At 42.4% G+C, this 17,153-nt stretch overlaps 1 protein-coding gene across 1 annotated transcript; it reads left to right on the top strand.

Annotated features, from left to right (window-relative positions):
• Positions 1-17: 17 nt before the first annotated feature.
• On the top strand, positions 18-16,118 carry desi1a (desumoylating isopeptidase 1a). Its single transcript, XM_034190932.1, has 6 exons — positions 18-242; positions 525-546; positions 4,172-4,241; positions 6,789-6,898; positions 8,182-8,304; positions 15,829-16,118. Exons 1-6 carry the CDS (start codon positions 152-154, stop codon positions 15,917-15,919), a joined length of 507 nt encoding a protein of 168 aa, XP_034046823.1. The 5' UTR covers positions 18-151; the 3' UTR covers positions 15,920-16,118.
• Positions 16,119-17,153: the final 1,035 nt, after the last annotated feature.

The raw sequence follows: 17,153 nt of genomic DNA, 5'->3' as shown, positions 1-17,153 counted from the left end.
CAAGATCGAAAGTGAACGGAGCGCACTTTTTTTTTTGTAAGAAATATGACGTCATGCACAAATGAAGGTTTGCCCAATTAGCCGTGCCGCTAGCTAGATTAGCAAACTATATTAGGGAAAATATATAGAATTAAATTTTAGGATTTTCATTATGGATAAGAATACTACGAGATATAATGTTCAGCTGTATATTTATGACTTGTCAAGGGGGATGGCTCGAAGTCTTAGTCCTATCATGTTAGGTGAGTACAGATGAAATCAAATAATCTCTTCAGTTTCTCAAATAAAATGCTCCTACGCGTTTGTGTTGAATTATTGTGGCTGAAGAGTCGACTTGAATTTTATACAAATCAGCACGAGAGATTTCTGTTTTTTTTTTTAATATATTTGAAAAACATTTTCTAAATGTAGATTTAGTGTAGCTAATATATGAATACACCTCTGTTAAATTAAAAATATCACGTATATGGAGTGCCAGAGCTACAAATTAATGTTCTACTTATTTTCTTTTTCTTCTGTTACAGGAAAGCAGCTGGATGGAATATGGTATGAATCCTCTTTCTGCTGTTTTGACAGATGACTAAATATTTCTGCTTACCCAGAAGAACTAAAACAGGACAGTTAAAATAGCTCCTTGTTGTGTCTTTATATACACTAAGCGTGGAGGTCCCATTTTTTTTGTCCTCAATGTTCTCTGGATCTGCTCACCTCACACATCATCTCCACGCTCTCGATCTTCCCATATCCTCTGTAGTTACGGACGCACATAATGTCTCTTTCACAAATCCCCTTAATTGCTGGCATTTTATGGTTAATTAGAACCGGCGATCTGTGATATACCACCAATTTCCACCAAATATCGTTTTCTCCTAGCGAGTATGAATCCATCCAGCTTCCATGTATGACATGCAATGCATTGTCACTGAGCACTGCTTTTTTTGGCTGTATTTCATCATGGCAGGTCATTGAAAATTATCTGAAGATGTTTTCTAGGGAAAAAACATCCACAGATTCCAAATCTGCCATCACATTTGCACCAGCTATTATTGTTCGGGTGCTACGGTCTCCGTTTTGACACCGAAAATAGCGCTTGGGCAAGGCCTCCCATAAAATGCATAAAAACAGTATAGTTTTGTGAAAGCATTGCTTTTTAATTATTACAAACAAATGTCAGCATTTTATTACACTTTCTTTCTAGTCTTGCCTTGAATTTCGTGCATTCTCATAATTTATTATCATCTGTCATTCCCATCATACATCAGTATACACTAGGTGATGTTGTGATAGAGAAATTTTTATTGACAACTTCATAACTTAATCAGAAAAAAATTAAAGTTACATCCATTTTTTGAAAAATAACAATGTTGTTGTGAAAGTGTAGGAACACAGACCCACAACAGGGGGCGTAAAATGAACGGGCAATGGATAAGCCAAACAGTAACAATTTAATGTTGTGAAGTGCACAACGGAATACAGAAAAATACAGTTTTGGTAGTACAGACAATTATATGTTGAGTGACGTATGGGCAGGCTTGAGGATAGGAGACGTCCGTCCAGAACCGAGCCGGATCCCACACGGCCCTCACCGCCAACGGACCTGAAGAACACCAGAGCCGCCAAGTCCTGGATCCCCAGGTGGACACCGTCTCCAGCTGTCAAACCTGATACTGCTGGCAGATAACAGAAACAGTATAGATGAGTGTGAGTTCGCACACTCGGTAATTTTCACAGTCTGTGTTCCTTTGGGAGGGAGCACCTCCACCTCCAATCACACACGTGCAGCTCCTGTCTAACCACTTATCTGGATGGGGTGTGAAGCGAAGCCGTCGCTGATCACACCAAACGCCAATCCCACGGATAAGGAAACACTTACAGGAAAAATGGCTGCAAAGAAGTTCAGACTATAAGTTAGTGTTCAGACACAGCAAAGAATATTACCTCTTCTGGTAACTGATTTCTCGGCGAGGAGGTGGAGTTGCAGTTCGGCCTTTATGGTGATCGTGATGAATTGGATGAGTGACAGCTGGTGCTGATGATAAGTGACAGCTGTCACTCCCAGTGGCTCCGACGCCCTCTCCTGCTTGAAGCCTGCACTTCAAGCAGGGCGCCATCTGGTGGTGGTGGGCCAGCAGTACCTCCTCTTCAGCGGCCCACACAACAAATGTTGTGTAAATGTAATACTTATTGTATGCTGTTGCAAAACAATAAAAAATATTGTTCTAAAAGTTACATCCATTTTCAAAACACTACAGAGTCAGTCATTTCATAATTATTAGGACTTAAAAAAGATTACGTTTAACCTCCTTATTTAAGAAGGTTAAGTGTGTCTGTTATAGGTGCTACTTCAAAATGCTTTGAAAGCTTTCTTTTAGAAGCTAATATGTTGTCTCAGTATACAGCTGCACACTTTCCCGGGTCAGTGACGCCTCACATTTAGTACATTGTTTCTTCACTGTCCAAAGAACGGGTACTTTGCTAGTGTGTGTGTGTGTGTGTGTATATATATATATATATATATATATATATATATATATATATATATATATATATATATATATATATATATATATATATATATATATATATATATATATATATATATGTGTGTGTGTGTTCAGTGGTATTTGTACTTTCTTTTACTGAGACACACTAATTGAGGTGGTCTGTGTACTTTGTGAGAAATCCACATAGGAACCGGTCTGTTCTTGGCTGTCTGATTTTTTTTTTTTTTTTTTTAAGGATACATCCCTTCAGTTTCACCCATAGACTGTTTCACCTCTGTATTTTGGGCTTCAAACTTTAATGTTTATAAGATGTCTGGTGACTGACATTGTATTGTTGAATAAGTTTATAAGTTTATGATCCCTGCAAGTGCTACAAGTGTAGTAGTGCTTGTGTATGTCCTTTAATTTGGAAGATCTATATTAGTTGAGGCTGCGATACTTTGCTAGCTAGTTTGATGTACCTTTTATTTATTTATTTATTTATTTATTTAACCTTTGCAAGGTTGGTTGTTTTAAGCTGTTTGTTTTTAAAAAATCTGGATTACTCAGTTTTCAGATGATCCCCACAAAATGTTATGTAATGATTAAAGCTGTATGGTCGCTGGGGTTTTTAAAGATTTAAGTCATAAGAATTTTCTTTGGTACCACTATAATATTATTCCTTACCATTTTAATAAGGGATTCATAATATGATCTTGCCAACATGATCAAAATTCATACTGTCTGGAAACAGGTTAGAATTTCTAACCCTGAAGGGGAAAATTTCAAATGATTACAAACGCCATGACCCACATTTGGTAGTGATGTCATAGATCATTTGTGGGCTTCTGCAATCTGTTCGAGTATACTGGGAAAGACACGGTGACTGCCAGTTGGAGTAAAGAATGACAGCATGATGTCAGTTGGCTGCTCGCTCAAACAAAATAAACTAAGGTGGCGGAAAATGGACAGCTTATTTCTGTATAAATCTAATATGTTCCTCATATATTTTGTAAAGGTTGGGGAGAAATAAAGACTTGTAACTCTAAAAATCCTGTTTTTATAAACACATAACACCTCTGAAATGATTTATAAGACATTTTACAGATATCATCATGGACACCCCAGGAACATGCGTCACGGAAGTAGGTAATCTCTAGACCTCACATATGCGCTCACAGGCTTCCCAGTAGACAGTGTAAGAAAAAAAAAAGAAAATATTTGCTATGAAATCTTCCCCCATGTTTTGTTCATTAAAATGAGCTGTAATGTTGCAACATTTTATAAAAATAAACCTACATAATAATGCTTGGATTTCGGTAGAAACTTAACTTTGTCAGTTTAGTGAAATTTGAAAGGCTATACAGTGTTAAACTTATTGGGATAAAGAATCCTTTGAGTTTTGGTGCTGATTAAGACCTAGATATGGATTCTGGATACTTTTTTGCTCCCTGGAGAATTTTGTGCATTTGCATCAATTTTCACAAACCTGTCAGCCATACATATCCCATGAGAGACAATCAGTGACTAAAATTTCATGCATAAATGTATTTGGACTGAGGTAAGGTGAGTTACAAAAGCCAAGGTGTTCAAATTAGTGCAAAACTATAAGATTTTTCTGCAGTTTTAGTGCATGTTCTCTCTGACTGCCGCATCTGGTTCACACATGGATTTATCTTTTCTTCCAGGCACACAGCAATAGTGGTATATGGAGATGAGTTCTTCTTTGGAGGCGAGGGAATCTCCAGCTGTTCACCAGTAAGACTGTAACAGAAGAAGTGACTGTTTAAAAAAAATAATAAGAAATTTAAACATTTAGGAAGTACGTATATGTAGGTCATTGAGTCTGTTGCACAAACTGAAGACTGCTGAGCTTTTTCCCCACTCCCCGTTATGACTGTGGCCCACTTCCCTGAGATTTAAAATCCCTACATACAAAGTTTTAGAAGCTCTCTCAAGGAGGCCTGTTGGCAAATTACTGACCCACACATGATCCTCCACTGACCACTGTTTTTCATATAGCACACTGACAGATAAATGGAGGGTTGAGAAACTGGTTTATTGGGCTCTTCTGGGGTTCATTTCTTCCACAATATTACAGCTTGCATAGATACATGTATAAAAAAAAATCTGTCACACATCATTCCAGCTTCTGTGTGTCACATCTCGATGTTCTACTTTCTATCTTCTAACAATTATTACAACCCCTGGCAAAAATTATGGAATCACCGGCCTCGGAGGATGTTCATTCAGTTGTTTAATTTTGTAGAAAAACAGCAGATCACACATATGACACAAAACTAAAGTCATTTCAAATGGCAACTTTCTGGCTTTAAGAAACACTATTAGAAATCAAGAAAAAAAGATTGTGGCAGTCAGTAACGGTTACTTTTTAGACCAAGCAGAGGAAAAAAAATATGGAATCACTCAATTCTGAGGAAAAAATTATGGAATCACCCTGTAAATTTTCATTCCCAAAACTAACACCTGCATCATATCAGATCTGCTCATTAGTCTGCATCTAAAAAGGAGTGATCACACCTTGGAGAGCTGCTGCACCAAGTGGACTGACATGAATCATGGCTCCAACACGAGAGATGTCAGTTGAAACAAAGGAGAGGATTATCAAACTCTTAAAAGAGAGTAAATCATCATGCAATGTTGCAAAAGATGTTGGTTGTTCACAGTCAGCTGTGTCTAAACTCAAGACCAAATACAAAAAACATGGGAAGGTTGTTAAAGGCAAACATACTGGTAGACCAAGGAAGACATCAAAGCGTCAAGACAGAAAACTTAAAGCAATATGTCTCAAAAATCAAAAATGCACAACAAAACAAATGAGGAACGAATGGGAGGAAACTGGAGTCAATGTCTATGACTGAACTGTAAGAAACCGCCTAAAGAAAATGGGATTTACATACAGAAAAGCTAAACGAAAGCCATCATTAACACCTAAACAGAATAAACAAGGTTACAATGGGCTAAGGAAAAGCAATCGTGGACTGTGGATGACTGGATGAAAGTGATATTCAGTGATGAATCTCAAATCTGCATTGGGCAAGGTGATGATGCTGGAACTTTTGTTTGGTGCCGTTCCAATGAGATTTATAAAGATGATTGCCTGAAGAGAACATCTAAATTTCCACAGTCATTGATGATATGGGGCTGCATGTCAGGTAAAGGCACTGGGGAGATGGCTGTCATTACATCATCAATAAATGCACAAGTTTACGTTGATATTTTGGACAATTGAAAGGATGTTTGGGGATGATGAAATCATTTTTCAAGATGATAATGCATCTTGCCATAGAGCAAAAACTGTGAAAACGTTCCTTGCAAAAAGACACATAGGATCAATGTCATGGCATAGGGCCAATGTCAACGAGCAGATCTGATTTGATGCAGGTTTTAGTTTGGGGGATGGAAATTTACAGGGTGATTCCATAATTTATTCCTCTGCTTGGTCTAAAAAAGTAACCGTTACTGACTGTCACAATCTTTTTTTCTTGATTTCTTATAGTGTTTCTTAAAGCCAGAAAGTTGCCATTTGAAATGACTTTAGTTTTGTGTCATATCTGTGATCTGCTTTTTTTCTACAAAATTAAACAACTGAATGAACATCCTCTGAGGCCGGTGATTCCATAATTTTTGCTAGGGGTTGTACTAGAAACTGGCAAGTAGACCAACCCACAAAAAGTGGGCAGGTAATTGTTATTCATTTAACAGTATTAACCTTTGAATGAAAATCACAAGGTGTACCTTTTTTTTTTTTTTTTTTTTTTTTTTTTTATTATTATTATTATTATTTTATAAAAATCCATTCTGGTACTGTGTAGTACTCGCCAACCTGTAGGGACAGAGCACTTTTAACAAATGAACGAGCAGAAGGCTGGCAATCTAATATGCACATGCCAGGGCATGAATTCAACAGGGCCATACTTAACAACTCAGCCAAAAACTTTTTTTGTGGGGGTGGGGGCAATGTATAATGCACAAAAACTGACTGACCATACAATATGATGGACAGGAGGATGCTACACGATGGCTTTGATAAATTATTTTGGCTGTTATGAAATTGTCCTTGTTTTTACTGGACCCTTGAAATCAAGCTGACCATATCTGCTTTACCCTGAAAGACGAAAATACAGCCACCTTTCAAATCATGCGTAAAGTTCACACCAGTTGAACTGCGAATTACAGTGACAGAAAATTTAAGTTCACCCAAACACAATAAACATTAGCAGTATTTGCAATAGCTGTCATGCAGTGTGATGTTTTTTGGCTCTTTGTGCATGTGTTTGTCAGGGTGGGACCATGCTGGGTCCTCCAGACACGGTGGTGGAGTTGGGTGAGACAGAAGTGTCAGAGGACATCTTCATGGATTACCTTTCTTCTTTGGGAGAAAGCACATACAGGTGACATATGTTAAAACTGTCCATAGCTTTGTTTTGTTTACTATTTATATGACCTTAGAAGAGACAGACTTATAGAGAAAGAAACTGATGGTATAAAGAATTTAGAATTTGTTTGTGAAGAGTTAAAAAAGATGTCAATGTTATTTTTCCTTTTTCATAATCAATCAATTTTAAAAAATAAAAGATGAGTTTTTACTTATGATATGAATACTCAGTCACTGGTGTTTTATACACTGAACAAAAATATAAATACAACACTTTTGTTTTTGCTCCCATTTTTCATGAGCTGAACTCAAAGATCTAAAACATTTTCTATATACACAAAAGACCCGTTTCTCTCAAATATTGTGCACAAATCTGCCTAAATCTGTGTTAGTGAGCACTTCTCCTTTCCTGAGATAATCCATCCCACCACACAGGTGTGGCATATCAAGATGATGATTAGACAGCATAATTATTGCACAGGTGTGCCTTAGGCTGGCCACAATAAAAGGCCACTCTGAAATGTTCAGTTTTATCACACAGCACAATGCCACAGATGTTGCAAGTTTTGAGGGAGCGTGAAATTGGCATGCTGACTCCAGGAATGTCCACCAGAGCTGTTGCCCATGAAGTGAAAGTTCATTTCTCTACCATAAGCCATCTCCAAAGGCGTTTCAGAGAATTTGTCAGTACATCCAACTGGCCTCACGCCCGCAGACCACATGTAACCACACCAGCCCAGGACCTCCACATCCAGCATGTTCACCTCCAAGATCATCTGAGACCAGCCACCTGGCTGCAACAATCAGTTTGCAGAACCAAAGAATTTCTGATCTGTAAAAGATCTGCAGAAACATCTCAAGGATGATCGGTGGAAACAGGATGCACCTGGGCTCAATTTTGAGCTTCATGGCAAAGGCTGTGAATACTTATGTACATGTGATTTCTTAGTGTTTTTTTGTTGTAGGGCTGTGACATAACAAAATGTGGAAAAAGTGAAGCGCTGTGAATACTGTCCAGATGCACTGTAAATAAAGGAAAAATGTCAAACCATGTAAATGGAGGACTTGTAGACCTTTGATGTACTCTCTGCATGCTGCTGTAATTTGACAGTAAAATTAAGATAGTTCAACCCATGATTCTTGAGATGTAACAGTGCCCAGGGAAGCATGTACAGACAGACAGACAAACAGATAAGTGAAATACAGTGCAAGAGAAGTTGTTGATTTATTTATTTGACTGGCATGCAGGTTGTGCAATGTGACTAACTTCTGCCTTCAATCGGTATCTTTCTGGTTCAGAGGTGACAGATATCGTCTGTTTGAGCACAATTGCAACACCTTCACCAATGAGATGGCTCAGTTTCTCACCGGCAGGACCATTCCCTCTTACATTACCAACCTTCCATCTGAAGTCCTCTCTACGTGAGTGTAAATTACATCTGTCATTTTCACATACTGTTTTAGAGTAGAGTATGCAGATACAGTCACAGTTTGAAAGGAACATCAATCCATTATTTGGTTGTTTTACCAATAACCATGTGGTCTTGTGTTTGTTTAAAAAAAAAACAAAAAACTCATGGCTGAAAATACAAGATAAACAGCACTCCCTAAAGGCTGAATGACAATTTTTTTTTTTTTTTTTTTTTTTTTTGTGCACTCTCACAATGGAGACATAACTGTCTTCATATTTGGCAGCTTCACTATGGAGATCAGTTGACTGTGATAGATTAACACTTTGAAAAATCAATCAATCAATCAATCAACTTTTTTCTTGTATAGCGCCAAATCACAACAAACAGTTGCCCCAAGGCGCTCCACATTGCAAGGCAAGGCCATACAATAATTATGAAACACAGTCTACGTCTAAAGCAACATAACCAAGGGATGGTCCAGGGTCACCCGATCCAGCCCTAACTATAAGCCTTAGCGAAAAGGAAAGTTTTAAGCCTAATCTTAAAAGTAGAGAGGGTATCTGTCTCCCTGATCTGAATTGGGAGCTGGTTCCACAGGAGAGGAGCCTGAAAGCTGAAGGCTCTGCCTCCCATTCTACTCTTACAAACCCTAGGAACTACAAGTAAGCCCGCAGTCTGAGAGCGAAGCGCTCTAATGGGGTAATATGGTACTATGAGGTCCCTAAGATAAGATGGGACCTGATTATTCAAAACCTTATAAGTAAGAAGAAGAATTTTAAATTCTATTCTAGCATTAACAGGAAGCCAATGAAGGGAGGCCAACACGGGTGAGATATGCTCTCTCCTGCTAGTCCCCGTCAGTACTCTAGCTGCAGCATTCTGAACCAACTGAAGGCTTTTTAGGGAACTTTTAGGACAACCTGATAATAATGAATTACAATAGTCCAGCCTAGAGGAAACAAATGCATGAATTAGTTTTTCAGCATCACTCTGAGACAAGACCTTTCTGATTTTAGAGATATTGCGTAAATGCAAAAAGGCAGTCCTACATATTTGTTTAATATGCGCTTTGAATGACATATCCTGATCAAAAATAACTCCAAGATTTCTCACAGTATTACTAGAGATCAGGGAAATGCCATCCAGAGTAACGATCTGGTTAGACACCATGCTTCTAAGATTTGTGGGGCCAAGTACAATAACTTCAGTTTTATCTGAGTTTAAAAGCAGGAAATTAGAGGTCATCCATGTCTTTATGTCTGTAAGACAATCCTGCAGTTTAGCTAATTGGTGCGTATCCTCTGGCTTCATGGATAGATAAAGCTGGGTATCATCTGCGTAACAATGAAAATTTAAGCAATACCGTCTAATAATACTGCCCAAGGGAAGCATGTATAAAGTGAATAAAATTGGTCCTAGCACAGAACCTTGTGGAACTCCATAATTAACTTTAGTCTGTGAAGAAGATTCCCCATTTACATGAACAAACTGTAATCTATTAGACAAATATGATTCAAACCACCGCAGCGCAATGCCTTTAATACCTATGACATGCTCTAATCTCTGTAATAAAATTTTATGGTCAGCAGTATCAAAAGCAGCACTGAGGTCCAACAGAACAAGCACAGAGATAAGTCCACTGTCCGAAGCCATAAGAAGATCATTTGTAACCTTCACTAATGCTGTTTCTGTACTATGATGAATTCTAAAACCTGACTGAAACTCTTCAAATAGACCATTCCTCTGCAGGTGATCAGTTAGCTGTTTTACAACTACCCTCTCAAGAATCTTTGAGAGAAAAGGAAGGTTGGAGATTGGCCTATAATTAGCTAAGATAGCTGGGTCAAGTGATGGCTTTTTAAGTAATGGTTTAATTACTGCCACCTTAAAGGCCTGTGGTACATAACCAACTAACAAAGATAGAGTTGGCTTATGAGATAGTTTTAGGTTTTTCTATAAAATATAACATGACAGAAAATCTGCAGTGGCAAAATTGATGTTACAGTGAGCAAAATAAGTATTTGACCCCTGTCAGTTTTGCAGGTTTTCCCACCTACAAAGAATGGAGAGGTCTGTAATTTTTATCATTGGTACACTTCAGCTGTGAGAGACGGAATCTAAAAAAAAACAATCCAGTAAATCACATTGTATGATTTTTAAATAATTGCATTTTATTGCATAAAATAAGTATTGGACCCCATAGAAAAACAGAGCTTAACAATTGGTACAGAAACATTTGTCTGCCATTACAGAGGTCAGACGTTTCCTGTAGTTCTTGACCAAGTTTTCACACACTGCAGCAGAGATTTTGGTCCACTCCTCCATACAGATCTTCTACAAATCTTTTAGGTTTGGACCCCCTCCTTAGTTTCCCTGGCTGTGTGTTTGGGGTCATTGTCATGCTGGAAGACCCAGCCATGATCCATCTTCAATGCTCTTACTGAGGGAAGGAGGTTGTTTGCCAAAATCTCGCAATACATGACCCCATCCATCCTCCCTTCAATACGGTGCAGTCGTCCTGTCCTCTTTGCAGAAGAGCACCCCCAGAGTATGATGTTTCCACCCCCATGTTTCACAGTTGGGATGGTTTTCTTGGGGTTGTTCTCATCCTCTAAACATGGTAAGTGGAGTTGATTCCAAAAAGCTCTATTTTGGTCTCATCTGACCACTTGACCTTCTCCCTTGCCTCCTCTGGATCATCCAGATGGTCACTGGTGAACTTCAAACGGGCCTGGACATGTGTTGGCTTGAGCAGGGGGGACCTTGCTGCACTGCAGGATTTTAAACCATGACAACATCATGTGTTACTTATGTAATCTTTGTGACTGTGGTCCCAGCTGTCTTTAGGTCATTGACCAGGTCCTCCTGTGTAGTTCTGAGCTTTCTCAGAATCATCCTTACTTCATAAAGTGAGATCTTGCATGGAATCCCAGACCGAGGGAGATTGACAGTCATGTTGTGTTTCTTCCACTTTCTAATAAATAATCATAACAGTTGTTGTCTTCTACCAAGCTGCTTGCCTGTTGTCCTGTAGTCCATCCCAGCCAGGTCTACAGTTTTGTCCCTGGTGTCCTTCGACAGCTCTTTGGTCTTGGCTATGGTGAACAGGTTGGAGTGTGATTGAGTGTGAGAACGTGTCTTTTATACAGGTAACAAGTTCAAACAGGTGCAATTAATACAGGTAAAGAGTGCAGAATAAGAGGGCTTCTTAAAGAAAAACTAATAGGTCTGCGAGAGCCACAATTCTTGCTGGTTGGTAGGGGGTCAAATACTTATGCAATAAAATGCTAATTAATTATTTAAAAATCAGACAATGTGATTTTCTGGATTTTTTTTTTTTTTTTTAGATTCTCTCCATTCTTTGTAGTTGGGAAAACCTGCAAAACTGACAGGGGGTCAAATACTTATTTTCCCTACTGTATATGACTTATGATCTGATGATCTCCAGATTTATGACATGATCGCCAAATTTGTCCCATTCATGGTGCTAGAATAGACATAAAACTTGGTGAAAACAATGTCAGAGCTGTCCTCAGTAAGTGTACCAAATTTCACACCTTTCCATCCATCCATCCATCCATCCATTTTCTTCCGCTTTATCCGGAGTCGGGTCGCGGGGGCAGCAGCTCAGGCAAAGCCGCCCAGACCTCCCGATCCACACACACCTCCTGCAGCTCCTCCGGGGGAACCCCAAGGCGTTCCCAAGCCAGCCGAGAGATGTAGTCCCTCCAGCGTGTCCTGGGTCTTCCCCGGGGCCTCCTCCCAATGGGACGTGCCCGGAACACCTCTCCAGCTAGGTGTCCAGGGGGCATCCGGAAAAGATGCCCGAGCCACCTCAACTGACTCCTTTCGACGTGGAGGAGCAGCGGCTCGGGCATCTCTCTCTCCTCACCCTATCTCTAAGGGAGCGCCCAGCCACCCTGCGGAGGAAACTCATCTCGGCCGATTGTACTCGCGATCTCGCAAGCCAAATCTCATGACCATAGGTGAGGATCGGAATGTAGATAGATCGGTAAATCGAGATCTTTGCCCTCCTATTCAGCTCTCTCTTCACCACGACGGTCCGATACAGCGACCGCATCACTGCAGATGCTGCACCGATCCGTCTATCGATCTCACGCTCCATCTGTCCCTCACTCGTGAACAAGACCTCGAGATACTTAAACTCCTCCACTTGAGGCAAGGACACTTCACCGACCTGAAGAGGGCATAGCACCTTTTTCTGGTCGAGAACCATGGCCTCGGTTTTGGAGGTGCTGATTTTCATCCCGGATGCTTCACACTCGGCTGCAAACCGCCCCAATGCACGCTGAAGGTCCTGATTTGACGAAACCAACAGAACCACATCATCCGCAAACAGCAGAGGCGAGATTCTGTGGTTCCCAAACCAGACCCCCTCTACACCCTGGCTGCGCCTAGAAATTCTGTCCATAAAAATAATGAACAGAACCGGTGACAAAGGGCAGCCCTGGCGGAGGCCAACGTGCACTAGAAACAGGTTTAACTTACTACCGGCAATGTGAACCAAGCTCCTGCTGTGGTCGTACAGAGACTGGATAGCCCTTAGCAAAGGACCCCGGACCCCGTACTCCTGGAGCACCCCCCACAGGGCGCCCAGAGGGACACGGTCGAACGCCTTCTCCAGATCCACAAAACGCATGTGGACTGGTTGGGCGAACTCCCATGAACCCTCGAGCACCCGATGGAGCGTGTAGAGCTGGTCCAGTGTGCCGCGACCAGGACGAAAACCACACTGCTCCTCCTGAATCCGAGGTTCGACCATCGGTCGAATTCTCCTCTCCAGTACTCTGGAATAGACCTTACCGGGGAGGCTGAGGAGTGTGATCCCCCTATAGTTGGAACACACCCTCCGGTCCCCCTTCTTAAACAGATGGACCACCACCCCGGTCTGCCAATCCAGAGGCACTGTCCCCGATCGCCACGCGATGTTGCAGAGGCGTGTCAGCCAAGACAGTCCCACAACATCCAGAGACTTAAGGTACTCAGGACGGATTTCATCCACTCCAGGAGCCTTGCCACCGAGGAGCTTTCTAACCACCTCGGTGACTTCAGCCTGGGTAATGGATGAGTCCGCCTCTGAGTCCCCAGTCTCGTCTTCCTCTTCGGAAGACGTGATGATGGGATTGAGGAGATCCTCGAAGTATTCCTTCCACTGCCCAACAACATCCCCAGTCAGGGTCAACAGCTCCCCACCCGCACCATAAACAGTGCTGGTGGAGAACTGCTTCCGCCTCCTGAGGCGTCGGACGGTTTGCCAGAATCTCTTCGAGGCCGACCGATAGTCCTCCTCCATGGCCTCCCCAAACTCCTCCCAGACCCGAGTTTTTGCCTCTGCGACCGCATGGGCTGCGGCACGCTTATTCTGCCGGTACCTGTCAGCTGCCTACGGGGTCCCACCTACCAACAAAGATAAGTAGGACTCCTCCTTCAGCTTGACGGCATCCCTTACTTCCGGTGTCCACCACCGGGTTCGGGGATTGCCGCCGCGACAGGCACCAGAGACCTTGTGACCACAGCTATGAGCGGCCGCATCGACAATGGAGGTGGAGAACATGGTCCACTCGGACTCCATGTCTCCAATCTCCCCCGGGATCTGGGAGAAGCTCTCCCGGAGGTGGGAGTTGAAGACCTCGCTGACAGAGGGTTCCGCCAGTCATTCCCAGCAGACCCTCACAATACGTTTGGACTTGCCAGGTCTGACCGGCTTCCTCCCCTCCCAGCGGATCCAACTCACCACCAGGTGGTGATCGGTCGACAGCTCTGCCCCTCTCTTCACTCGAGTGTCCAAGACACGTGGCCGAAGGTCAAATGGTATGACTACAAAGTCGATCATCGACCTCCGGCTCAGGGTGTCCTGGTGCCACGTGCACTTATGGGCACCCTTGTGCTCGAACATGGTGTTCGTGATGGACAAACTGTGACTAGCACAGAAGTCCAACAACTGAACACCACTCGGGTTCAGATCGGGGAGGCCGTGCTTTCCGATCACCCCCCTCCAGGTCTCACTGTCCCTGCCCACGTGGGTGTTGAAATCCCCCAGGAGAACAATGGAGTCCCCAGTCAGAGCGCTATCTAGTACCCCTCCCAGGGACTCCAGGAAGGTCGGGTACTCTGCACTGCTGCTCGGCCCGTAGGCAGAGACAACGGTGAGAGACGTGTCCCCGGCCCGAAGGCATAGGGACGCGACCCTCTCGTTCACTGGAGTGAACTCCAACACATGGCGACTGAGCTGGGGAGCAACAAGCAATGCAACCCCAGCTCTCTGCCTCTCCCCATGGGCAACGCCAGAAAAATGGAGCATCCAGCCCCTCTCCAGGAGTTGGGTACCAGAGCCCAAGCTGTGCGTGGAGGTGAGCCCGACTATCTCTAGTCGGTATCTCTCAACCTCCCGCAAAAGCTCAGGCTCCTTCCCCCCAGCGAGGTGACATTCCACGTCCCAACAGCAAGGGGCTGTGAGCATGGACCGGGCCGCCGCGCCACCCCCCCTCGACCGCCACCCAATCCTCTCTACACCCGACCCCCATGGCCCTCTCTGCAGGTGGTGAACCCACAGGAGGGCGGGCCCACGTCGCTCTTTCGGGCTGAGCCCGGCCGGGCCCCATGGGCTAAGGCCTGACCACCAGGCGCTCGCGCGAGCCCCAACCCCAAGCCTGGCTCCAGGGTGGGGCCCCGGCTCCGCCATACCGGGTGACGTCGCAGTCCTTGATTTTTTTTTTACTGGTCATGAAGGTTCTGAACTGCCCTTAGTCTGAGCCGTCACCTAGGACCTGTTTGCCTTGGGAGACCCTACAAGGGGCACAAAGCCCCCGACAACATAGCTCCTAGGATCATCCGGGTACGCAAACTCCCCCACCACAATAAGGTGGCAGCTAGAGGGGGAGCTTTCACACCTTTCCCAAACAGTTATATTGTCGTCATGAAATATGACAGACACGCACACGTTTCTGTATCCTCCATCTCACAGGTGGCACATAACATGGTAATGGGTCACCGACAGGAACTTAATACCAGAACAGGAGTGCTTCTCTGCTACCCAAATTTAAAAAAGTTAGTTCAAATATAAACATGTTCAAACAAAATCTGAAATACAAAAAAGTTGTAAACTAATGGCAATTTTGTGCAGTCTTGGTGTTCATTAATTTAAGCTTTAGAATGCACCAAAATGCATGAAATTGCATCAAAATTTTAAAATTTTGACGGCTATAGTTTGCGTTGCATACATACATGTGAGCTCGTGGAATTTTGTTGGGGCCAATAACTTTTCAAAGCTGCTGTTCCTATGGGCCAGTGGCAAAAAATGGACAATGTCTAGCCCTACCACCCCCAACTCTAATTCCCAAACAACTCCCACATACACAAAACCTCCTCCCACACACACACACACACACACACACACACACACACACACACACACACACACACACACACACACACACACACAACCCCCTCTCCCACCCCATGTTCACATAAGAGTGATTGCAGCTCATGTGATATGGACTTCTTTTGTCGCTAGATCATTCGGACAGATTATACGGCCTATTCTGGACTCCATCCACATCGCCCCTCCAGGAGGTAACGTCATCACCGGTGGAAGACGTAACTAACTTGAGAGGACATCCCCACATCTCTGCCATTGTAATCAGTAGTCCGAAGTCTGTTTTACATTAAATGCTGACATTGATGAATGAATGTTTCTTAGAAGTTGAAAGAAACCAAGTTTATTTACTGATTTGACTGTTTTGTGACTGTATTTTATGTGCAATCTTATGTTTAAGGCACACCATTAATAAGAGAAATACTGCACTTTTTAATCACAGGTTTATCACACTTAGAGTTAAACCATGTCAAAATACCTGTTGCATATTAATTCAACAAGCTCACTGTTAAGCTTAAAAACAAAATGCCACTGTACAACTTCTTGGAATTCTTCCCATTGTTGTGTTTCAACTAATATTGATAAAAATGATAGTTATTTGTTTTGATTCCCCCCAGTGATGACCTGACTGACATGTTTCAAACACAATGGCTAAAGTGCTTTACATTTAGCAGACTTTCTGCTGCTGATCACAATGAATGAATCCATGTTTGCATTGTTTTTAATGTATTAATTGTCAGTTGATGCGGGTTAAAGGAAAGTACAAACAGTATATTTGAATAATAGTGAACCTGTTCATGTCAGTCACATACTTATTTTGGCTTTTGTCTGAAGGTGTTTGGTGGTTCATGTCCCACCAGCAGTAATTTTTCTACCTGTGATGTTTGAGCTTTTGTCCAGTTTAACTCCTCTGTGGTCTTACCTTATAAATGGTAATGGACTGCATTTATATAACGCTCTTCCATCTGCATCACATGCTCAAAGTGCTTTACAATAATGCCTCACATTCACCCTGATGTCACCTTATGTCACCATTTTCTATTTCTCATGTACTTTTTGATCTCTACTATCTCACAGGGCTTACGGTATATGTTCTTATACATCAGTGGTCTTAAATTTGAAGCCTTATATCCCACCTTCTCAATAAATATGTTTCCCGCAATTTTTCTTCTGCACATAAAACATGAAAAACTCCAAGCCTATTTATAAAATGTGACCAAAAACTGTCACCTTCCCCGTGAATTCCTCTCAGGTGCATTATCCAAACATTATGGAATACCCGTCCATCACGTTTCCAATTTTCTGCACCTGTGGCTGTAATATAGGTGTAATATGTGCGAGGTCTCAATGCTTCATGTGTTTATTCCCATAATGCTTTGTTACTTGGAAGTCTACTGTGTTCTAACTTTAGTTCTGAGATGTAATGTTTGCCCATTTCACAATATGCATAGCAACACCAAACT

This window comes from Thalassophryne amazonica, chromosome 16 (assembly GCF_902500255.1).
Source record: "Thalassophryne amazonica chromosome 16, fThaAma1.1, whole genome shotgun sequence".
Classification (NCBI taxonomy): Eukaryota; Metazoa; Chordata; class Actinopteri; order Batrachoidiformes; family Batrachoididae; genus Thalassophryne; species Thalassophryne amazonica.
This window is presented reverse-complemented; position numbering and strand designations above follow the sequence as displayed.